The sequence below is a fragment of the Marmota flaviventris genome, chromosome 13 (assembly GCF_047511675.1).
Source record: "Marmota flaviventris isolate mMarFla1 chromosome 13, mMarFla1.hap1, whole genome shotgun sequence".
Lineage (NCBI taxonomy): Eukaryota > Metazoa > Chordata > Mammalia > Rodentia > Sciuridae > Marmota > Marmota flaviventris.
Window position 1 is genome coordinate 92,209,710 of NC_092510.1, and position 25,042 is coordinate 92,234,751.

A 25,042-nucleotide genomic window follows, 5' to 3' on the forward strand; every position below is an offset into this window, starting at 1 on the left:
TACTGAAGTAACCCAAGGAGTGGAGGAACTGAGCAGAGGCAGCAGAACCCAAGAGAGCCAGGTCCTGGAGCCAGAAAGGCCAGTCCTCAAATCTTAGCTCCATCTACTAGCCGGGCACTGTGAGTAAGGGACTGCCCCTCTGCACCTCAGCTTCTCCCCTCCAAAAAGGGAACGATAACATCATCTACCTCACAAGATGGTTGTCAATAAGATAATTCCTATGAAGTGCATGGAACAGCGCCTCGCATGTGCTTGGCAGGTGCCTGGCAGGTGCATGGTACATGGTAGCTGTTTCTATTTATGGTACCTACTGCAACCCTAAAGATATGTAAACAGGCCAGGCACAGGGGTGCATGCCTGTAATCCTAGAGGCTCAGGGGGAGGCTGACACAGGAGGATGGCGATTTTAAAGCCAGCTTCAGCAACTTAGCAAGGTGCTAAGCAACTCAGTGAGACCCTGTCCCTAAATAAAATATAAAAAAGGGCTGGGGATGTGGCTCAGTGGTTAAGCACCCCTGGGTTCAATCCCTGGTACAAAAAAAAAATACATAAATAGTTAAAAAAAAGTGAAAGATAAGGGCAAAGAGCAGCACCAATGGAGTATGTGCTCTGTGGACCCGGTGCTGGGAGAGACTCCATGGAATTCCTGTCTTCTTGACTCTCCTGAGAACCCTCCTGGACAGCCTTCCCAGTCCCATGTCACAGAGGAGAAAATTGAGGTCATAGAGTTTGGACACGTTTCCTGGTGGCAGAGTTCATCTGGGAGCCAAGTCTTCCTCTCTGTATCACAATACCTCCCTGCAAAACCCATCTCCAACCCAGAGGGCTGCGGCTGGACCAAGAGTCTGCCTTCAGGGAATAGTGGTTTAAGGGGCTCTCTGTGTTTCTAAGACTCATGTAAAGTTGGGTGCATCTCAAGTAGAGCATAGTTCTGAGCACAGCTGAGGAGATACATTCCAAATGACAGGTGACAAAGTGATTTCAAAAACTGTAAAAAAAAAAAAAAATCTCAATTTAGGTTAGGAGAAAAAGTGTTGTGCAATTGACAGCATGATGGAGCCAGAAGGTCGGAGTTCCATCCTAGCATTCCCTCTCAATGGCTGCATAAACTTGGACAAGTCACTCTCCAACTAGGAAGAAACTTCCAGAAAGCATCCAGGCATTAGAATCAGCTAGACCTGAACTCAAATCCCCAGCTGCTTTACTTCTTGGCTTTGTGACCTTGGGCCAAGAGACCTGCCTTCTCTCCCTTTCCTGTCCTGACACTTGCTCCCCCATTTCTTCGTCTCGCTGTGTCTCCTCATCTCAACACCCCCCATTATTTCTGATGAGGTTTCCCATCAGTAGTAAGTATTCTATCCCCCTCCCTCCACTTCTAACCTTCAACTGCCATCAGCTTCCAAATTGAAATCAAAGTCCCCGAGACTCAGATTCTTCCATCCAGCTTCCCTTCCATGGGTTGTCCCTCAACTTGTCTGCCCTGGTTTCAATACCATCTCACCAACCCTGTCTCCCCAGTGATGACTACCTCAGTGAGTGTCAGATAAGCTACCTCTCAGCTTCCCTTTGCCCCACGCGCAATAGATCACCTGGTCCTAAGATTCTACCTCAAATATGTTCCTTCATTTGTTCATTCAACAGATACTGAGCACCTCTGTGCGAACCTCTGTCAGGGCTCTGCTCATCCTGTGCCAATGGCCTATTCCAGACCTCCTTCATTGCTCCCCTGGGTTACCTAACCTCCTCAGATCCCCACTTGATTCCTAAACTCATATGTGAATACCTAACCAGTGTAATTTCACATCATGTTCAACCACAAGAATGGCATCAAATTGTAATGGTTGCACCCCATATATATAATATGTCAAAATATACCCTATTATCATGTATATCTAAAAACAATAAATTTTAAAAAGATCCCACACTTCCTCCTGGGCTGGTCTCCATTCTGCAATCACTTGCATCTTTGGTAAGCATAAATTTGGTTACCACCTCCCAAAGCTCCAACCTTGAGTATTTCCTACCACCCCAAAGGTAAGGATCCAAATTCATTTTTTTTTTTCATGACTGGAATTTGAAGCCGGGGCACTTTATCACTGAGCCACATCACCAGTCCTTTTTATATTTTGTTTTGAGACTGACCATGTCTCTGGCTAAGCTGCTCAGGCTGACCTCAAACTTCAGATCTGCCTGCCTCACTCTTCTTAGTCACTGGAATTACAAATATGAGCCACTGCTTCCAACAAGGGTCCAAATTCTTAAAAATAACTCATTCACCAGCTCCTGCTGATGTCCCCAAGCTCTCCCTAGCTACCCACCCTTCTCGGCCCTTCTTGCTCTTGCCATGGCTGCTTCCTCTCTGTTCCTCACAGACCCCAAGCTTTTTCCTGCTGTTCTTTGACTTGGAATGCTCTAACCCATCCACTTTACTCAAATAACTCCTTCCCAACCTTCAGGTCTCAGTTTTATGTCCCTTTTTCCAGAAACCCCTTCCCTGAATTTCTAGACTGGGTGGGGTCTCCCCATGGCATGTCACTAAGCAGCTGTGACCCTCCTCCAGAGCTGAGATCAGGAGTGTTCTGGCTCTATCTTCCTAAGCCAGCTGTGAGCAGCACCAATACAGAGCTTGGACTTATTAAGGGACAGATTGCCTGGCATATAGGAGGAGCTCTGTAAAGAGTTTCTGTCAAAGGGATAATACTCCTGACATCACAGTGGAGGGAGAGAAGTACACTTGAGGAATCAAGGTAATGACATCAACAAACCCATTTTGGCTGGCAGGGGAGGACCCAGAGCTGCCAGCCTAGGTTTAACTTGAGAACCTTGCGTATCACTCTCCTCCTGGGTTAGCTGTGACTGTGATGGGGCCTAGACTTTGTCATGAGCTCTTTACCCCAACTGAGGCCTGTGGACAAAGAGCCCACGTGTGGGTGAAGAGAATTCAGCCCTCACATGGCAGTTGGTTTCACCAAAGGGGAGCCTCTGCCAGTCTCAGAGGCAGTGTGGTGACCTTTCTCTGGCCTTCCCCTTCTCCTCCAGGAACTCCCAGTAGAGGAGCTTTGTCCTAAGAGCCCACTCCTTTCCCATATCACTCTGCATTCTGCCTCAGAAGGCAGGCATTGTTAGGGCAGCTCTGCTGCTTGGCAAGGTGATGGTTAGGGATGACCCTTGACTTCTCTGAGCATCTGTGAAATGGGCATTGGCCTGAGGCTTCAGTGAGAGAATGACTGTAAAGAACTTAGCATGGAATAAATGCTCATTAATCATTAGCCAATATGCATGGTGTTGGGGTCAGGGCCAGGGGTTATCATTAGCCAACATTAGAGCACCTACTCAGCAGGACGTTGAGCTGTGAACATGAGGCAGTGTGGATGTGGGCATTCAACTGTCCGTCCAGAGAACAGGGAATGACAGGGTCTACAATTAGAAGGAACTTAAGAAGTTATTTATTCCAACCTCTTCCTATACTCAGGCCACAGCATTCCAAGATAACACTCAAGGTGCTGACGACACAAAGTGCTTTCACTCCTCTTTCCCTCCTGGGCATCTCAGGGTCCATGTCTTGGGGCTGCACCCAGGCCCTGCCTCTCCTGATACAGGCACTTAGCACACAGATTCCAGAGCCAGACTGCTTCCTAGCTGGGTAACCTTGGTCAAGTTACCTTGGGAATGCTACCTCTGTTCCTCTTGACCCCTTGGCTTCTCAGAGCATCATTTTCTCTCTCTCTCTCTCTCTCTCTCTCTCTCTCTCTCTCTCTCTCTCTCTCTCTCTCTCTATCTCTCCCTCTCTCTATACACACACACACACACACACACACATAAATTTTTTTTTTATACTAGGGATTGAACCCAGGGGCACTTTACCACTGAGCCACATCCCCAGACCTTTCGTAATTATTTTTTAAATTTTGGAACAGGGTCTCACTAACTTGCTTAGGGCCTCACTAAGTTGCTAAAGCTAGCCTCCAACTTGCAGTCCTCCTGCCTTCAGCCTCCTGAGGCTCTGGGGTTACGGGTGTGTACCACCACACCGGCTGGTTTTCTTATCTATAAAATGGAGCCACAGGGTTGCTCTGAGGAGCAAATGAAATGAGAGAAGCATAATGCCTGGCACAAATAATCACTCAATAAATGGCAGCCACTGTGGTAACTAGGTAAGAGTCAAGTTTCTCCACTCTCTGACCCTTGTCCCCCTGACCCATTTCCTTCCTTGTATTCTCCCTCCTATGTACTCTGCTCCACAAGGTTTCTGAGTGAAGCTGGAGGACTCATACCTGTGGCCTTTGCCCACACTTTGAATGCCATCCCTCTCCTGGACCTGCCCTCCTGTCCACCTGGGCAACTCTGAATCAGGCTCAGGGTCTCACTGACTCCAGAACCTGAATACTTTATCAAGGTAATCCAAGAAGGAGAGGAGCAAGGAGAAGAGTAGGGATCAGGAGAAAGACAGAGTAGCATTCCCAAGATCCTGCCCACAGGCCCATTTTCAGAAATCTCCTTGCGTCTCTGTTCTTGCTTGGTTTTCTTCTAACCCAGGGAACGTTTAGTTCAATATGAGCATCCATCCACAGTGGGTCTCAAGGGGGCATTGGTTTGGATTGGGCCTTGGTAGTAAACTAATCGCTTGTTGTACCTTTTCAAGGTATCTCTCAACTCACCAACATGGACCCACCAAGAACAATTCCCCCAGCCTCCTATGATTGTGGAGATGGCTTCTACGACCCCAACACGCGGATAATTAAGGACTATAGCAACCGCTTTCTGAGAAACGCAGGTGGGTTTATTCTGACACCCTTGGCATGCTTTCTCTTCTCTTTATCCACATATAAGACTTTGCATTTGATCAGAAAGAACTTTTTGATGACAAGACAAAAATTGGACTTTTTGTGCTGGTAAGTCTGTACATAGTCTTCGAGTGGGGTCAAGGACATATAACTGTGATGGCACAAGTGAGTGTAGCATTGAAAGGACCGAAGTAGTCATTTTTGCATGCATTCCTTCAATAGCATGTAATGGACACCTATTCTGTGCTAGACACTGGGCTTGGTCAGCAAAGCTAGACACGAATCCCTTTCCCTAAGGAGCTTCGATTCGAACAGGCAGCAGACAAGGCCTGCAAACAATTGATTGTGTCATAGAGTAGGCACCACCAGAAGGAAAAGTATGGCCCTGGGAGGAGGGAAAATAGGTGTCCCAGAGAGGTGGGAGCGGTACTATGGAAGCATGATTAAGGAGTTCCGAGTTCAGAACTGGCCAGTCAAAGAAGGTTTCAAGGATATGACAACTAAGTGGAGGCCTGAAGAGTAACTGGGAATTGAGCCCAGGCAAGGGGAAAGGGTTCCTGTCAGAGGAAGGAGCATGGACTCAGGCAGAGGGAGGAGCAATGCCGCGTGGCCCAGGAAGGCCGCTGGGCACAGCCAGCTGGAGGGTTCAAGTGGGGAAGTGAACACAAAGCTGAGCAGGCTGAGAAGGACTGATGTACAGTGCCTTAACTCACAGGAGCCCAGCGCACAAATAAGAACATGAACATTTTTGTGTAATGCAATGACCCTTAACGTTTAATCCCTTTCCTGGAGTCACAGTCCACTAGGAATAACTGTAGCTGTGGGACCTGATGCCCACACATGCATGCCCACAAGTACACATGTTCACACGCACATTCTGCATATGGTCTTAAGGGATCGTTGGTCCCTCTAGAGACTCAGGTCCAGAAACCTTGCTCTGTCATGAGAAAGAAACTCACGAATGGACCAGAATGGATTTACTGGTTGTGGACAGCATCCTCTCCAATAATGACAGCCATAATGATCAGAAAGTTGCCTCTGAGGAAGGTATTAGAGCAAAGCAAATGGTTGACATGTCTGTGGCTGGAATCCCGGAGCTGGGGCATTGGAGGAACTGGGCCAACGTGTGCTCCCCGACTGTCCTGACTCATGTTTCTTTAAAGTCTTTCTCCATGAACACAGAGCACTGTTTACTCTGTAGAGCACTAATTCTGCTGAATGCTCACAGGCTCACTGCGGGCTTCCCTGGTCAGATGAGCTAAGGCGTTGTCACATCCAGCAGTCCTGACCAGGTTTATTTATTGAAGGCTTCTCAGGACTTTGATATGCAAAAAGGCTTTGTGTTTTTCCTCAGGTATCCAAAATTCAACTGTAATTAACGACTCATTTCTGTAATTATTTGCTTAATATCTGTCAGATCCATGTGGGAAGGGACTGTCTACCTTGTTTCCACTTGTATCAGTCAGGGGCCAGCCAGAAAACAGAAAGAACTGAATATCGGGAGCTCCGCTAAGTGGCTATTGGAAACCCAAAAGGCAAATGGTAGCATTGAGGTAGCAGAGCAAGCAGCTGCAGGAGGAGTCCTGCCTCCAGGACTCGGGCCGGCATCAAGAGCCTGGGTTAGGAGGATCTGGAAGGTCCATGGAGGGACCTCAAGGAACCACAGTCAGGCCTCCAAGAGGGCACTGTCCAGCCGGGCTGGCTCTTTGGGAGCACTCAGGAGGGGCCCTGCAGAGCTGGGACCCTTGGCCTCTGAGAAGGGTACACTGGTCAGCAGAGCCTCCAAAAAGAAGGATGAAGCTGACTCTGGGAGTGTAGGTTAAAAACAAAAAACTCCTGGAAACTGGACATGAAATGAGTGTCACTCTGAGCAACACTGACATGAACATCAAGCAGAAGAGAAAAGAATGTGACTCCTCGGTTCCGCAAGAGCTGTCGGCAAAGCAGAAGTGTAGTCCAGTCAGCCCCAGGCCCCGCATGGCAAAGCAGAGTACAGGGGGCCAGTGAGCAGCTTCTATTTGGCCCAGTCCACATCCTCACCCGCCCTCTACAGACATGTTCTCTATGCTTTCTTGTATAACGAGTTGCAATCATTCTTCCCGAAGATACCTCACCTCTCCCCCAAAGGAGAAATGAGATAGAGGCCCGGTAGAGATTGTGTCCATCACAGAAGCATTAAAAAAGCATGTTATGACTTGAGAACAAGAAATGATGATTCCCAGAATCCTGTGGGCAGAAGAAGCCATCCTTGGTGATTAAGCTAATAACACATCATGGGAAGAGAAGACCATTCTTAGGAAGCCTATAGAATGATGGACCCTGAGAGTCTGCAGGTATTTGTCGAGTACCAGCTGTGAATCTGGCTCCTGTTAAGCATGGTAGTGGTAATAATGTCAGAATCATCTGTCAAGAAGCAGAGAAACTAATGGTACAGTAAGTCATAATAATAGAGTCACTGCCAGAGAAGTTAGTGGGGACACCTAAGTCTGGAGGCCAGCAGGCCAGGGAGGTTTTCTGGAATAACCAGAATCTATTCAGAAACCTAGAAAAGAGCAGAAAAATACCCAAAGTTGGGAAGAGTGTTAAAAACAGAGGAAACAGCACATGTAAAAGCTCAGAGTTGGGAGAGAATATTTTACCTCTAGGCAGCCCAAGTAGTTCAGGATCATGAGATTATGTTATGTGAGTGGGAAAAGAGCAAGAGAGGAAGCCCAAGAGTCCGGGTTACAGCAGTGGGAAAGATCTTGAGTGTCTTTTCGCCATGTGACAGTGGGGACTAAGGGAAGGTCTTAGCAAATAGTAAGTGCTTTGTCCTTTAGAAAGACTTCTCTGTTTAGAGAAGAGGCCAAAGCGGGCAAAATTAGATAGAAGACCTTTCTGGTAAGATGGTGGGAGAGGGGCATCTGGATTCCCAGTCCTGGCCCTACCTCTCTTGCCGGCTGCTTGCCGGCTGACCTTGTATCAGTGCCTTCCCTCTCTGGGCCCCTTTCTCTTCATGTGTAAAATGAGGGAGTTGGGCTGGATAATTTCTAGGGTGCTTCCAACCTTAAGAGTTGAGGATGGAGGAGAATATAGCCAAAGGATATTTTGGTCCTGATATTATAAGATGGACCAAGTTCAGAGTGTCCTGAAAACCACTAAAAGGGAGCCTCTGTTCTTGGACACCTAGTCATTACCCCTGACTCATGTCCCTCTGCAAGGGACTGACCTGCACTCTGTCCATCTTGTCTTGCTCAGGGCCTTTCCCTCCAATCTGCCTCCATAAACAGTGCTTCCTGTTGGCATCCTGAGGCAGGAGCTAGTGGCTCTCTGGGCCTGGCGTGGGTGACTGAGGCCACATCCCACAGTAAACACAGTGCCTCTGCCACTGCTATTAAGAAGCCATGCCACTTGGGTGGGTCAGGGCTGGGCACTTATTTTTTTAGCAGGTCACAGACTGGGGCACCAGCAAAGAGTTGCCTTCGGTTCCCCTTCAGGCCTCTCTTCAGACCTCGGCTCTTTCCCTGTCTCCTGTGGGCTCATTTTCCCTAGTCAGAAGCTTGCTTTAGGCCTAACTGATAAAACCCAGCTGCTGCTAAACTAAAAACATGCTCAATTTACTGGATGTGGGTGTTGGAGAACGTCTTTCTTAATTGGGAAGGGTGGTACCTTGCTGGATTGCTGTGCAAATCATTTTTCTTTTGTGTGAGGGATGGGATCTTGCTTTGCTGCCCAGGCAGACCTTGAACTCCTGGGCTCAAGCCATCCCCCTGCCTCAGCCTATAAAAATTTAAATCCATCCTTCCACTCCTCAAAAAGGCTTTGAACACCTACAACATGCCAAAGGATCAGGGCAGGCAACATATTCTGACTATATAGCTCACAGTAAAGAATTTTATATCATGGCCCCGTTCTCTCTCCCACATACACATGCATGCATGCACATGTGTGTATCTTTGCATATACAATGTATTATGGTTTTTTCTCCTCTATTTATTTCTGTTAAATATAGGTTGCTATGCACTAAATTAGTTCATAGTCCCTGTAGGAGTCAGGACTAGCCATTGTAGAGTATTTGTCTAGACAGCCTTCCCTGACCCACCTGGCCCTCTCCACTGCCCTGACTGCATTAGAGGTCTATCCTCTGTAGCCTTCCCGAGCCTCCCTAACAGTATTTATCCAGTGACAGTGGAAGTATCTTTATTTGGGAGCTGCTTGAGGACAGGAACCATGTGACTATCTGAATCTCACTATGTCCCCAGCATCTCACACAAGTCCCATGAGTTGGAGCTGATTAAGTGTAAAAGAAAAAGCAAGCAGGCAGGCAGAGCACCTGCTTGCAAGTCCCTCGTATTCTTCAACCAATTATACAAAATTCAATACCTGGCACATAATATACAACTTATTATTCTGAATAATGAAAGCAATCTACTGTATTTCTAAGCACTCTCAAGTTTTCAAAGCAGCTTAACAGCCATCAGAGGTCTCAACCCAGTGACTCTCAGACCACATCTGGTCTGCAAAGCTTTTGTTTGGTTGTTCCAATTCTTGAAATTGCTTGGGTTTGGATCTCTAGTCCCCAATCCACCATGGACCAGCTGTGTGATCATAAGTAGATTACTTTTGCTTAGAATGTCAGTTTCCTTATCTGTAAAATGGGCAATATACCTCTCTGGAGGAGTTGTGGTTAGGAAAGATGAGATTCAGTATGCAAAATACATAGTACAGCACCTGGGCCAGGACAGGTGTGCAGTGATCGGTAGTTGTGTCTGGTGTTAGGATAATTGTTCACTCAGGCTGGAGGAGAGAGAAGAAAGTTAAGCCCTGATGTTTGTTAAGCTTTTTCTAACTGCTGCAGAGCAAAGAAGTCTCTAGGGAGACAAATGTGATTAGATATTCTCAATCCTTCTGCCTCCACAGGTTTTCACTTGGGAAATGAAATGCTGGTGGGAGTTTGGGGTCTGCAGGCTCTCAGTCCTGGCCTAATTTTGAAGGTCCATCTTCCATCCTCTGACCTCTTCTATCCCCTGTCCTAGTCCAGCCAGGCTAGCTGACATGCATTGGGACACAAATCCTGCACATTTTACCTCCTTACATATTCCCCCAGCACAGATTGCCCTTCCTCCTTTCTCCACCTATCACCTTCCTCCTCATCTGTCAATGCTTAGCAAATAACAGAAAGCCATGACATCGTTGTTAGTAATCACCAAAGAAAGGTGTGCAGCTTCCCCTGCTCATCCACAACTCAGAGACAGGAGGTGGAAAAGGAATGCTCCTCGTGGAGGAGCTTACCAGCTTATCTCACCTGCTCGCTCTCTCTCTCTCTCTCTCCATATATATATATTTGTAGTTGGACACAATACCTTTATTTTATTTTTATGTGGTGCTGAGGATGGAACCCAGTGCCTCACACATGCTAGGTAAGCACTCTACCACTGAGCCACAACCCCAGTCCTCACCCACTCTTTTCAATAGGGTAATTTGCATGAGCCATAATTACTATACCTGGTCTCAGATGGGTTAATAACTTGCTCATGGTTACACAACTTGTGACAAAATTAGATTTGAACCCAAATCTTCCCAAAGCCTGTTTGATGTGTTCTGACTATGGGTAGTATCCCCCAAGGTCCATTTTTGGAGGCTTAGTACCTACGGTGGTACTATTAGGAAATGCTATGGTCATTTAGAAGGTGGGGTTTTATAGGAGGTCTTTAGGCCATTGGGCACATGCCATCCAAGGAGACCCTCAGTCTTTCCACTTGGCTTTCTGGCTTGTCATCACAAGCTGTTTGCTCAACCATGTGCTCCTGCCATGATATGCTGCCCTCACCAGATGCCCAAAGCAACAGGGCTGCCCAGTCTTGGACTGGAACCTTCAGAAGCATGAATTAAATAAAACTTTCCTCTTTATAAGTTGTCACAGGTATTCTGTTATAGCAACAGGAAACTGACTAATATACTGTTCCTTTTGTCCTTCTTGCCAGCATTGCCCTAATTTATTCTGTATGCATATTTATCTAGACAGAGGCATGTCTGATTCATAGTTGTTCCTCCACCAGGCACAATTCCTAGAATGCATCGGGAGCTCAGTAAGCTTCCTAAATGAATGAAAAGGTCCTTTTAGAGTCTTAAGACAAAAACACTATGGTCCCTAGAATGAGATACTACCTTATTTGAAAAGCGGTCCTTTCTTTATACACTGAGAGCCAGTAAGGAAACATTTGAAGATATTTGAGATAATTGCCTTTAATATGATGGGAAATTGGGAGATTAACTAACCCTGCCCCCTCCTACATGTCTCTTTCAATCCTCTCAGGAAGGCTAAGCCCAAGCCGTGTTGGCGGTTTGTACGTGTATTTCTTTCATGTCACTGTTGCTTGCCTCAACGTTACTCGTAGGAATCATTTGCAAAATAACTGCACCACTAATCCTTACTCCCTCCCCCCAATTAATGATACCCCATGCGAGTGTCTCCGATGAAAGGCACATTATTAATATTCAAAGAAAAAACCCTCATAACCATTTTAACATATACAACTAACAATGAACTAAATTTGCTTTGTGGAAGACAGAGAGTGAGCATCCCAAATTAGTTTATGTGAAAGCTGAAATTCTTCCCCGAAAGGTCTCAGTACCATCCTCAAAGAATATCCTGATCATCAGAAATGCCGTCAAGATTCCCGCCAACATTATCCCCTTTGTTGTCTGAAATGTCGAATCAAGCACATCTGGCAAATGTCCTAGAGCTCACAAATCTTTCAAACAGCATATAATTCCCAATGGTTAAAGAGATAACGCCACCGCTTAATCGCGCTGCTCTTCAAAATAGCACCAACTTTCCTTCAATCAGAAACAATGGCTTTGGCTTCTTAAAAATATCACACACCAGTGATTATTTGCAGAGAGGGCCTTTTTGCGTTTGAACCTATGGGTTCCAGACAGAATTTAAAATCAACCGTAAGCCTCATTTGAATGTACACTGTTAAGTGGACACTGGAAAGAAGGGGTGTGAATTGGGGTCTGAGCAGTGACCTACTGTGTGATTCAGAGTCTTTGGGAGGTGACAGGGGCTTCACCCAGGATGAGAACGAGGAAGATGAAGATGACGATGGCAATGAAAGGTAACATTGAAGGAGCATTTACCATGCCCTGAACCCTTCTATAGACGAGGGGGGGGAATCCTCCTGGGAGCCTTGTTTGACAAATGAAGAAACTGAGGCTTGGTGAGGTAAAGAATTCCCCAGGAAATTTGCAGGAATAGGATTCACACTCAGTCTCATCTCCTTCCAAGGTTTTCCTCTTTCCACTCTGACTGGCCAGCTCCAAGATCATCTATTCAAAGAGGTATGGGCAAGAAGCCCCAGCATTGGTGTTTATCTGCTCCCCAGACAATTTAGAAGAGGGTGACATTTAAGCTGCAGAGTGAACACCTAGAAATGAAAGACCACTTTGGCCTTCTAAAGTTTCTTGGCATTATTGTAGTTGGTGGGTTTTGTAGTACGAGACACTGAACCTGGGGAGCTCTACCAGGGAGCTATGTCCTAAGCCCTTTTTATTTTTGGAGATAGTCTCACTATGTTGCTGAGGATGGCCTTGAACTTGCAATCCTCCTGCTTTAGCCTCTTGAGTAGATGGGATTACACAGGTGTGCACCACCGTACCCAGCTCTGGCATTGTTTAAACACGTTGAAAACTGGGAACACCTCAAATGTCCAACAGAAGGAGACTAGTTAAATAACATACGGTATATTCTTACAATAGAATACAATGTAGACATTAAAAAATAGCAGCAGAGAGATAAACCTTATTGATATACAAAAGTATCCATGTTCAATTTCAGGTGAAAAATAAAGATAATAATAATAACCAGTGTTTACTGCCTGCTTGCTATGTTCCAGGTGCTGATGTGAGCACATTACAGGCATTATTTCATTTCATTTCATCTAATCCTCATAATAACACAGAAAAATAGGATCACTTGAGCTCAGGAGTTTGAGTCAAGCCTGGACAACATAGTGAGGCCCTGTCTTTAAAAAAAAAAAATGGCCAGAGTGCTGAGGAGGTGGCTCAGTGTAGAGCACTTGCCTAGCATGAGAGAGGCCCTGGTTCCCATACCAGAACCACAGAATCATACAAACAAAAAACCTGGCCAATGACCAAGGGACTTTCAATGCCTCTACCAAACCAATCTGAAATCACAGCCTTTCTCAGACAGGTGAGAAACCTGAGATCTAGAAGGCAAATCACATGCCCGACCCCACACAGCCTGGCCATGTGGAGCTGGGGCCAGAGCCCTGCTTTCCCACTGCCAGCCACAGCTCTTTCTGAAAACCCAGCTACCTCTCCATGATGCCTCCCTAGCGGTTTCTGCAAAATGGCAGAGTGAGTCTCCCGCACAGCTCCCTCCCGTCATCTCTCCAGCAAGACAAAAGGCAATTTACCCAAATGTGATAATCACCTGGAGGCTGGCACGCAGGGGCATCCCTGCTTTATCTGTGGTATTGTCAGCAGCACTGTAATGAAGGCTTTGTGGAGGGATAATATCACACTCGTTACTGCCAAATGAAATGCCCTTGCGATCGCACGTCGCTGCCAGCAGACATGGCATTTGCTATAAGCAAAAAGGGTAGGAAGGGAAGCTCTGAGCATCCAAGCCTCCACTGCCAGGGACTTATCACATTCCAGTCCTTTGACGAAATGCCATTATCCCTCTTTGGCAGATGGGGAAACCAAGGCTCGAGAAGTAGATTATTTACTTGTCTTGCTTCTATTAAAGGGAAGAATCAGAATTGGAACCCAGATCTCTCTGACACCAGAGGCCACACTCTGAACCAATGAGACATGCTGTGGCCTTTCTGTGTCATGAACCTCTCTAAGAATCTAGGCCAAACTATGAATACTCTACCCAGGTTTTGGAACCCATCAGCAGAAGTTTGCCCACAGAAGGCAGGACCGGCCACCTGGAAGCCATCCATAGGCTCCTGACAAGATCTCTACTCTAAGAGTAACAGCCTGCCCCTGCCCGCCCCTCCCTGACCTGCGGAGTTGCCCCTTGAGCCCAACTTCACAGGCCCTGGAAATCCCCCTCCAGCCATAGTGCCCATCAGTAACAATGTGTCCCCCGCCCCCACAGCAGTCTGGAGGCATCCAGGGGACACAGCTTCCCCTTCCGTGGCTGGAGTCAGCCCAGCCAGCACCAGCATGGTTTGTTTGTCTCCTTTAATAGAAGTGCATGCAGGGCCAAAGCCCATGGGGCAAGCGCCTCACCTCTCATCCTCAGCTCATACTCTGGAAGTTAGAGCCTTTGGCTCAACCTCAGGTCTAAGAGAGGCAGACAGATTAGGAGCTGGGCATAGAGTCAGCCAGATCTGCTTACTAGCTGTGTGACCTTGAGCTAGTCTCTAACTTCTCTGAGCTTCAGTTTCTTCATCTGGAAAATGGGGATAAAAATAGGACCTTTCCCACAGGGTTATGTGAGCATGAAGGAGAAAATGCTAGGGGTAGAGAACAGAACTCACCCAGCCGAGTGCTTGGTACATACCAGCAATTGAAGTGGTGGTTATTTTGCACCCTAGGGTAAAAAGTTGAAAAGCAGTGGCCTCCCTAACTTCACATCCAAAGGAGGAGCCACTGTCACCTTGGCATGCTGCCCTGTGTCCTCTGCCCATCTGCTTTTGATGCCAGTTTCAAAGCTGGTCCAGAGGCCTGCAGGTTCCTGATCTGACTTGCCCTTGGCATTCTGTTCTAAATGTGGCCCCACCATCCACATCATTTCTTATCCATCTAGAGCCTTGGACTCCCAAGCTCCCCACAGACACAGGCCTTCACTGAGCCACTGTGTACACTAGGATTTTTCAGGTAGGAGCCAGACCCAGCACCTACCCCACAAACCAGATGCATAAACAGATGGTCACAGGACTGGGTTGGGTGTTCTCTGGACAGAAGCCTGGGTGGGGCCTGAGTTTAGTTTAGTAATATAGCTTAGTATTAAATATAGTTTAGTAATAAATATAGTTTAGTAATAAAAATAACACAGAACATCCAAGACACATGAGGAAGGCAGCCCAACACAACTCTCTAGTCCTTGTCATATTTATGCTTATGTTTAATTTGAAATATCCAACATGAGGTTGTCTCCCCCTAAAAGTGAGGCGTGCCCCTGTTTCTCTGGTGCTACCACAGCCAGAATCACATTGGCTGAGGGAGTACAGAGAAGAGTGAGAGTGTCCCCAGCCTAGTCAAGATGATGTCCTAGACAAGGAGGTGCCCGGCCAGGCCTTAAAGGGCAGGATTTTGTTGCACAGAAGGGAAGGAACAGCATGGACAAATGCACAGAGAGATCCAGGGGCCCAGGGTACTCAGGACGGAACCCTGAGATCTGCCGGTGTTTTGGGGGTCAGGGAGGAATCAAGGAGGCCTCCTTCGGGCTTTGACAGGAGTACAGCAGTGGGTCTGGGTGGGGCATTCGAGGCAGAGGGATCTAGGGCCTTGAGTGCTGGTTGGGGAGTTTGGCATCTGTCCTTCAGACAGCAAGCAGTAAGGACTGGAGTTGTAGAAAGGTTTCTCAGGGAAGTGGGTAGTGACTATGGGTAGCAGCTCTGAAGACAGACTTGACTATGACCCTGCATCCACTCACTAGCTGTGTGAGCTCAGGAATATATCTTCACCTCTCTGAGTCTCCATACCCTCCCTGTGAAACATATGACAGCACTGAATTTGCAGATTGCTTCAAGGACTCAATGAATTCTAGTCTTGCATGGAGTTTTGTAGATTCCTACTTACCATCACTCAGTGTCCCCACAACCCTGGCCTAATGGAGTCCTCAGCATCTGCCAACTGAACAATGGGCTCCCAACTGCTAGGCCACCTTCAGTCCATTGTCTACATGCAGCCAGAGAGCAGGAGTGAGCAAGGCTACACTGACAGAGTATCTGTGGCACTTGGCTTCTCTGAGCTGCCTAAGTAGGGTGGCTAGGTATCATGAATGTGGTTAGCAAACACAAATCCAATTATTAGTACTCATAAAATAAAAGCAGGAAGCAAGAAGAATAGCTATAGACAGTGCTGGTGAATGTGTACCCCTCCACCCAGCACACACTTGCTCTGGAGGGAGTGTGAGGGCCTGAGTCAGTGACCTCTGTCCCTGGGTGCCTCCGATCCTGGGATCACCTTGCTCTAGTATTTAAGGATCTGTATTGCTCACAAATACAAGCTCACTATGCATCTACACCTCAACAGCAGGAGTAACTGTCCCAGCAATGTCAGAAGAATGGCTGTGTGGCACTTAATGAGATGTTCTTCTCCAGCTTATGGCTCCCTAAGAGATTTCCAAGGCTCATTGTGACTATGGGCACTTTCCCTATACCTATCAACTGGGTGCCACCATACAACTGAGAGAACACCAACTGCACATTCACAGAGGTGTTTGAGGACTGCGTGAGAAGGGGCATGCAGAGTGCCTGCCAGGCACCACACCTGACACACAGAAGGGCTTCCTAATACCAGGCAGCTCTATCCCCTGCCCGACTCACCCCTCCCCAGTGATATCCCTAATCCTGCTGCCTGACCTTAGAGACCCTACCCCAATTATTTCAATGTATTAAAACAGAATGTAACCACACTCCCACATTGAATACACATTTTTTTTTTTGCTCTTAAAACTTTGAAAGGATCTTTTTAACTTTGCTTGGTTAATTGCTTAACTACAAGTTTAACAATTGGCTGTGATTTCTTGAGAGTCATATGCATGCTGGAAAATTCTGGCAAAATGAAGAAATCGAGCCTGCAAATGGAAATTCAAGTATAATGAAATTGTTTGCTTTCTAAGTTTAATTAATCAAATCTGAATGTATTAATTAGAACATTTATTAATTTCAGTTTTATGGTTTCTCTTTTTGATATTTTAGAGTCAATCATTTTTTCCAAGCCTCTTACATTTGAATAGGCCTTGAAAAGCTGGTGGGTGCTGGGCCCTGCACCTCTGGTTCCCAGCAGATGAAGCGGCTTGCCCCAATTCACCTGCAGCCCCCACCCACCTCCAAAGATGATTCTTTACAGGGAAAAGCAAGAGCAGCCCCAAGGCCTCCCACCAGCCCTTGGAGGCTCTGCCTGGGCAATGACCCCTCAGTCAATATTGATGATGCTGTGGCCTTGGCCTCTGGCCACCACCATTGCCAGTGAAGTTCAAAGCCTCTTTCTTGTCAGGAGTCATGACAGGGAGGCCTGGGTGTTGCCACCCTCCCTGTGGCCCTGCCGCACCTGCCTACACAGCCCTGCCTTTGCCAGAGGGTGTGGGAGCAGCCCACAGGCTGGGATCCCAGCCTAGAGTTTTTTTTAGCATGGGCCTTGACCCCAAGAAAGAGAGCAGCCCCCATGATAGAAACCCTCTTGCTCCTGTGCCTGGCCTGGCTCCAGGCTCACTGCCAGTCTGGGCATCTTGGATGAGCACAGGGCCCTCTGCAGGTGGGCAGTGCCTCCTCCCTCTACGTGTGATCTCACACATACTTAGACTTCAGACCCCTAGGCACACACACCAATTCACTCTTCTGTGTGAGAAAAACTGGATGGAAGCACACACCTTTGTGCATGTGCACACACTCCCTGCTTCACCAGTTGTGACCAGTACCAGAGCACGCTGAGCCTTCCCCTCTGCCCTGAAGGAACGGCAAATTATTGCACCCTTCTAAACCTTCCCCTTACTACTTCGTCTTAAGTGGGGGCAACCTCTTCTCATTCACTGAGGAAGGACGAAATACACAGAGCCAGGCCCCCTAGGTGGCTCTTTCTCTGCCCCTGGCCAGACTCAGTTTCTTCTGGGTCTTCTCTCTTTCCCAGCCCCCATCCCACCCCCAGCTCACAGGCAGGACCTGCATAGCCATGGTGACCGCAGATGTGCCTAGCCCAAAGGTGTGCCAAGAGGTGGGGTACCCAGTGACCCCAATCTACCTGTTTACCCTACCTGGGCTCACCTGCCCTGGCCTGCCCTCCTGGCTTTGAATAAAACTTGTTAACTGAGCTATCGTGCTTAATCCTTATGATGTTGATCCTGTGTAAAGACCTTCTCCTCCCTTAGCTCCCCACATCCTGGCAGGGAACCCGAAGTCCTAGGGGTGTCCTGGTGAGTCCTTTAAGGATGGTCCCTTGTAGGCATCTAGTTTGGGAATTAAGGACCCATCAGAGGGATGTAGTTTCTACTTCCTGGGTCTCTAGGCCTCACTGTGCCCTCTGCAGGAAGTCTGTTTCAACCCAAAGTACAGACAGGAACTCAGCTCATAGATTCAGAGTGGCCTGTCCTCTATCACCAAGCAAGCTGAAGGCTCACTACCTGGCCTAGGCCCATCTGATTCCAGAACTCCTTCCAGCCCATGCTTTGCACCCAGAAGTCCCACCTTGCAAAGCAGCTTCTGGTTTTCTTTTTTTTTTTTTTTTTTTTTTGGCATTGCCTGTGCGCCACGCATTGTGAAGCTCTATTCAGGAATGATCTCACTGGATCCTCCCAGCAAACCTTCCAGGCAGACACATTCACAGATGAGGGAATGAGACCCATGGAGGTGAGGCCACTTGCCCAAACTAGTGGCACTGAGCACCAAAGCCAGAGCATCTTCTTAAGCACCATGCCATGCTGTCTCTCTCCCTGTTGACCATCTGGGAATCACTGTTTCCCTGCAGCTATTCTGAGACTTTCAGGATCTCTTCTTCTATACTGTCCTGCACACTGCACTGACGTCACTAATCCTCAGCAGGCCCAGCATGCTTATTCCCTTTGCAGACTGGCCCCTCCCCACCTTTGCTGTGAAGCAGGTCACAGGCCAGGCAAGCTTTGAGCTTCAAGTGTGGTTAGTGCTCAGGTATGACCCTAGGCAGCTCAGCCTCTCTGTGTGGTGGGGCTGCCTGATCTATGGCCTCAAGGCAACACAGCTGGCGCCCTGGACCTGCACTTGGCATGCCTGCCTGGCCCTCTTGGGAGCTTCATTTGCCCAGGGAGGAGAAGAAATTGTTCTCCTTTTGTCCAAATCCCACAGGGTAAAACTATTACTTTTATGTCTCCAAATTTACATTTCTTTATTCATTCATTTACCATATATTGAGTCAATACTTTTTAAGTGCCAAATCTGTGCCAGGACCATGTGGTTGCCCCAAGCTGGTGAACACCACCATGACTTCAGCCTGAGTCAGGGAAGGCTGATGTCCAGGCAGGCCCATGGGGTGGGACAGGGGACAGACAGGAGGGCACAGGGCTCAGCGCACATACATTCATGAAGGGCCTTAAGTCTGGATTGTGATAGGACTAAAGAAAGACCATGTTCATCAGACAACTCTGACTCCACACCCCTTTTCCTGATCACACCACTTTCAGTCTCTGTGAACTTAAGACTTTTTTGAGTGAAATTCTGTAATAATATGTTCATATTACATTTGTGTGTTTCTGTTGAAAGCAATAATTTATCAAATATAAATGTTTAAAATATATAATTTATACTGCCTCATTTAGACCTTTCTTCATTTTTATATATACTAGAGGCTAGAAATGGCAAGTGCCCTTGGCCTCTCGCATGCCCTTAGAGGCCCTGGACCTGAGCCAGGCCCAGAACAGAAGGGCTTTTTCCCCAGGGACACTGGGGAGCAGGTGCATTAGGGCAACTGCCGTACCTGAAGGTGGCCACATTTGATGGTGTGAAGTGAACCAGGGAGGGAAAACTAAGAAATGGGGAGCCTTTTCAGGAAAGGTGTTCATCAGGGAAGTCTATGGTCAGATTTGGGATCTCTTCTGAAGCAAGTTCCTTTTCCTCTTTTATAGGAAGCCGGGTTCTTCTAATGATCTATGGGTGCAGGGCATGTGAGTGGCCACAAAGCTTCAGAACCTGACAAAAGACATCTTCTGCCTTATAACCTCAGACAGAAATACAACTAAAGAGTGCCTGGCGTGAGCCTCTTGGCAGCAGTTGCTGCTGGGTCTTAGTTCTCTCTGTCACCAGCATGAGCACAGGCCCGACCACAGGACAGATTTGTTGATTCATTTTTTCATTCAGCTGGTATTGACTACAACCTACACATGCCAGTCATTCCTCTAAGCACTGGAGACACACAGGGAACAAGGAGATGAGTCTCCTCAGCTCATCAGAGCTTATAGTCTAGGTAAGGGAGACAGACAACATTATAATAAATAAGAAGATTGCAGAGAGTGCAAGCTATGAAGAACAGCCAAGCTGGAGTGACCTGAGGCTCCTTGTGAGGAGGGGACATGGGAGTTAAGACTCAGATGCCCAGTGGGTGCTCAAAGAATGTTTGTGGATGGTGATTGAGGCAAGTCAGAATGAAAGGCTTATTCAGTGCCACCTTCAGAGCATTTATTCGGCATCTATTGTAAACTGGGTCCTGGGAGAGAAAAATATTATATAAGGAGATATTGAAAATTTGTAATGTAATGGAAGCATGAAACCAAAGAGGAGTGAATGGCTATGTTTGGGTGGTTGGCAGTGTGAAGGGCCTTCCATCTCTTGAAATACCAGATGGTCTTGCCTGTTAGGGAGCACACTGGATCCTCATGCACTTTTTAGAATGATCTTTTTATTTTAGAGCAAATTACATACTTTTGTGAATACAGTACAGCATTCTCGCTATGCCCCACACCCAGTTTCCCCTATATTAGCATCTTACATTGTATGGTACATTTGTCACATTTCATGAATATGACACTTATTGTTGACGTTAATATTGATGAACTAACATTAACTAAAGCCCACAGTGCACCCCCATCTCCTTAGTCTTTCCCTCGTGTCCATATTCTGTTTCAGGACACATTACATTTAGCTTTGTCTCTTTGGGCTCCTCTTCGGTGGTATGACAGTTTCTCATTTTCTTTGTCTGATAGTTTTGAAGCGTACTGGTCAGGTATTTTGCAGAAGGTTCCTTGGCTGGAATTGTCTGATGTTCTCCTATTCGTAGATTGGGGCTGTGGAGTTTAAGGAAGAAGACCACAAAAACACAATGCCATTTTCATCCAAAGGTATCAAGGGTGCAGAATATCATTATGACTTACTGATGTTGATGTTGACCTTGAACACCTGCCTGAGGTCAAGTTTTTCCTCTGTGAAGTTACACTTTCTTCCCCCTTCCTTTCCATATTGTCCTCTTTTTGGAAGGAGGTCACTATGTAGTCACACTTAAGAAGTGGGGAGTTTCCTTCCAACTCTTGAGGGCAGAGTATGTACATAAATTATTTAGAATTTTTTTTGCACAGGAAATTTGTTTATTCTGATTTTAATGAATTTTTACCAACATATTTATGCTAGGATTTTTACTTTTTTAGAAGTTAAAGAATATGTCTGCATTTTTAGGAACTTAAAAATATTTTATTTCAGTTAACAAAACACATAAAATTACCAAGACATTGAATTGGAGGATAGGGGAAACATCAATAATTATTTAAAATTTTTCTGTCATCAACACACAACAAATAATGAAAAGGATTTGGGAAATACCAAAAGCAGAAATAAGAATCACTCGAGTCCCACAGCTCAGAGCTTACCATTTCAGTTTATTATCTTTAATTTTTCTGTGCACAATTTTTACATGAAACATACTGCCTATGTTTTATTGTTGTTGTTGTTTGCTTCTTGCCTCGTCTCAATTGTTTTTGGCTTATTATCTCATCAAAAACATTTCCCCCATGTTGCTATACAGATTTTATAACTGTCATTTTCAGTAGTTGCTAAGTGTCCCTTCACATGACTTTTCATGAATGTCTCCTGCTTCCTCCCAAACTAGCATGATTCCTGCCCTGTAGTTGGTATTTAGAATTAATTGGTTAAACAAGTGAAGATACAACAAAGTAATCATTCCCTTTTTTTTTTTTTTTTTTTTTTAGAAATGTGTGTCATTTTCATTCTCTTGATTCTAAATAGTTCTAAGACAAATAGATTATTCCCTTAGGATAGTGTCCCAGACTGGGAATACGAGGTCAACAAGAGCCAAAAACTTTTACAGATAAATGCACCAAACCAGAAATCTTCCTCCCCTTCCATCTGTGCCACTGGCAATAGTGCCAAAGGTAATAATTTACAATTGATTAAAGAGTTTGCGAGGTATTTTTTTCCCGTCTTTTTTCTCCCTCCCTTCTCCTCCCCTCCTGCCAAAAAGGGGGGAAATTATCTGAGAAGGTGAAGATGTTCTCAGACAATCATATTAACATATTCCAACAATCGCAATTTGCAAAATAGTAATCACAACTCCCGGGATCTGGGAGGCATTAATCAAAGCTACAGGTTTAATTCCATTTTAAATATTGATGAAATGTGCCTCGGCAGCCTCACCCTGGCGTGGCAGGGCCAGGGGAGCCTCGGAGGCGTAGGGGAGGTGGAGGAGGGTGGGTGAGCAGCTGCTGGAGGGGAGGCATCTGTGATTCAAATTGGTGGCTGTGCAGCCAGGTAGAGAGTGAAAGGGGTAGTGAAGAGGGCTGTTAAGTCCATTGCTGTCAATTTGTAACGATCAGGGAGGGGCCTGAGGACTGGTTCAGCACAATAAACCCAGTTTGTCTGGTTTCAGGGGTTACCGCTGAAGAGGCTGCAGCTGCACTGATTCCAATAGCCTGGAGACTTCAGAACTGTAATTATCAACCAGGCTGCTCACAGTGTGGCAAAAGTGGGCTCCACCAGCGCTTAACTCCTTGTGTGCTGACACATCGCGGCCCATCTCCCCACCCCTGGGCTTGCCAGCCTGAACTGGGACTGCCAGGCAGCGGGCCCAGGGGAAACTGAGGCCCACTGGCTACTTAGGACAGTTTTCAAAAGCCAGCGTGTATTAGCCAGCAAGCCTCTTTCCTTAAATCATAGGTAAAGAAATGTGTGTGTTACATGGGGGGAGCCTCGGTCCTGGCATCCCCACATCTGCTCTGGGTGGAGGTTAGGCTGCAAAGCCTGATAAAGAGTTGCTCAAATTGCATGGGCCAGGGACCTAGAACCAGGCTCATCCCCTTTGTAACATGGAAGCACTCTCCCCTCCGCTGTGGAGATCCAATGAGATGCAGTGCTAAAATAGCACACAGTAGGCTGTCCATGGGCCTCCATCTCTTAGCCCTGGCCCTGGGGCTTTTTACAGGAGAAGAAGGCGTCCCTGGGCAGGGGGAATCTGATTCAGAGGGCAGGCTTTTGATGGCTTCTGCATTTCAGCTTTCAGGAAGACCCCTGGTTACTGAGCTTCTACCATTCATCACCCATCTCAGGTGGAAGGTTCTGAGCTAGGTACAGAGGAGAGAAGGCCAGAACTCCTCCATGCTATAGCCCAAAGAAGAACCAGAGGACAAGGAGCAGAGAAGAAAGGGAGGAAGGAAGGAAATAGTGTGGTGAGAGAAGGGCACAGGCTCAGTTGGAAACACTGGTGAACAAAGTCTGTGCAGGATTGATGGCCCTTCTTTTGGGATGTAGCCCCAGGGAAATTCTCCCACAGATCCCTGAATGCATGTACTGAAGAATGCTTGTCCCAGTGCTGTTCCTGGTAGCAGGGAATTGGAGGCAACCTGCATCTCCGCTACTGGGAGGATGGAGAGTGAAACGTGAGGGGGCCAACCATGCAACATGAGGCAGCAAAGAAGCAAAGAACTAGACTCCATGTAGCAACAAAAAGAGGTCCTAAAAATGTACCATGGGGTGAAAGAAGTTCGGCACAATGAAATTCACAGCACAATGCCATTTTCATAAATTAAAAACACATTCAGACACAAAACAACAGTACATACTTTATATAACTACATGCATTTTTAGGGATCTATATCCCACCATTAGCGTGGGTCCCTGTTGTGGTGAGGGGCTGGGTGTGGTCTGGAGGAGAAAGGGGGAAAATAAAAATACAGAAATTCACAAGGGGTATTGCACAGAGAGAGGATGATCACGTGCGGTGGGACTGAGGATTGTGACTCATTCAATTCTATGTGAGGTTTTGTTGTGCAGCACAGGTTTCATAATTAGACAACTCTACGTTCAGATTGTGGGTCCTCCCACACACTAGCCCCAGGCTGTGGGCAAGTGACCTGACCTTGGAGCCTCTGTTCATCTAAAGTGATGGGAAAGACTTGCCTTTCCAGGGAGACCATGAGGAAGCTGAGCCAGATGGCTGGGAATAGCTACAGCTGCCACCGCGGCTCCTCTGCATGTCCCTGGCAGGCTCCTGAGTCAGGGGGACCCCTGGACCCTCAAACCTCAGGTTCTTTGAAGGGTCATGAAAGGAACGCCCAGAAAGGAAACTAGGACCTAAAACTATGTGCTAGTGCTACCAGCCAGGCCTGACCCCACCGCTCTGGGTTTGCTATTTGTGATATGTCACACCGGTGAGCACTGGAGAGTGAGGCTGCCACTCTGACTGCCCATCAGGATCAAACCGGCTCAGAGTGGCTGAAAGACCTCAAGCTGCCTCATCAGGCAAACTATAAACCCTTTTGTGTTCAATTTCCCCCAGACCAGGCCCTCTGCCGAGGGATTAGATTTAAATGAAAGGGTTGCTTCTGCCCACACAGAGCTAAACACATGGGCCACCAGCAGACCATCAGCCTGTGTTGGAATGCACTCCAACTCAAAGACCCCACCCGGGGGACTCCCAGGGCACGCAAGGTCTCGGTGAGGACCAGGCATGACTGGCTCTTCCTCTTTCCCTACAGACGATGATGAGCATGAGTGGATCATCCGGACCTGTCGGAAGGGCTGGGATGAGATTGTGGGTCACAGGCCCAAGCTGTGAGTTCTGCAGCAGCCTCCACCAGAGGCTGTCATCTGTCCCGCTGGCACTGGCTGCCTTCACCCTGGGAGGCTGTAATTCTAGAGCCTCGATTTTGACTGAGGAATAAAAGCTTTCTGCACTCAGTGGCTCCAAGTGTATTTGCCTTCGAAGACGTTCTCAGAACTCATCCTCATTTCACCTGCATCAGAAGCACCTGGGAAAAATCATGAACTATAGCTATTCCCAGGCCTCAGCCTAGACTTGCTAATCAGAATCTTTGGGAATGGAACCTAGTAATTTGCATTCTCAGGTAGTTCTTATGCATATGAAAGTTTGAGAACCACTGTCATACAATAACAGATATATGTGACTGAATGAGCCCCTCGTGGGCCAAGGCAGCATGTGGGCATCTTCCCGGCTCCTAACAGCAGCCTTCAAAGGAGGGGTAAGCATAACCTTTTGCAATGGGGCATCTGAGGTTCATAGACAGTGACTGACTCTCTTGGTTTCAGAGGACAGTAGGACCTGATTATTGTGACCAGCTCACAGCTGGCACCTCCCCGAATAACTCC

At 47.0% G+C, this 25,042-nt stretch overlaps 2 protein-coding genes across 4 annotated transcripts in view; one reads left to right on the forward strand and one right to left on the reverse strand.

Annotated features, from left to right (window-relative positions):
- The window catches only part of Morn5 (MORN repeat containing 5), a 32,350-nt gene extending 7,763 nt beyond the window's left edge, over positions 1-24,587 (forward strand). For both annotated transcript variants that reach the window (XM_027944887.2, XM_071600903.1), the window contains exons 4-5: positions 4,643-4,774; positions 24,412-24,587. In XM_027944887.2, the coding sequence (XP_027800688.1) occupies positions 4,643-4,774; positions 24,412-24,491 (212 nt within the window). In that variant the 3' untranslated portion in view covers positions 24,492-24,587. The remainder of the gene's footprint in view (positions 1-4,642; positions 4,775-24,411) is intronic.
- The window catches only part of Lhx6 (LIM homeobox 6), a 31,202-nt gene continuing 26,552 nt past the window's right edge, over positions 20,393-25,042 (reverse strand). For both annotated transcript variants that reach the window (XM_071600902.1, XM_071600901.1), the window contains one exon: positions 20,393-20,715. In XM_071600902.1, the coding sequence (XP_071457003.1) occupies positions 20,554-20,715 (162 nt within the window). In that variant the 3' untranslated portion in view covers positions 20,393-20,553. The remainder of the gene's footprint in view (positions 20,716-25,042) is intronic.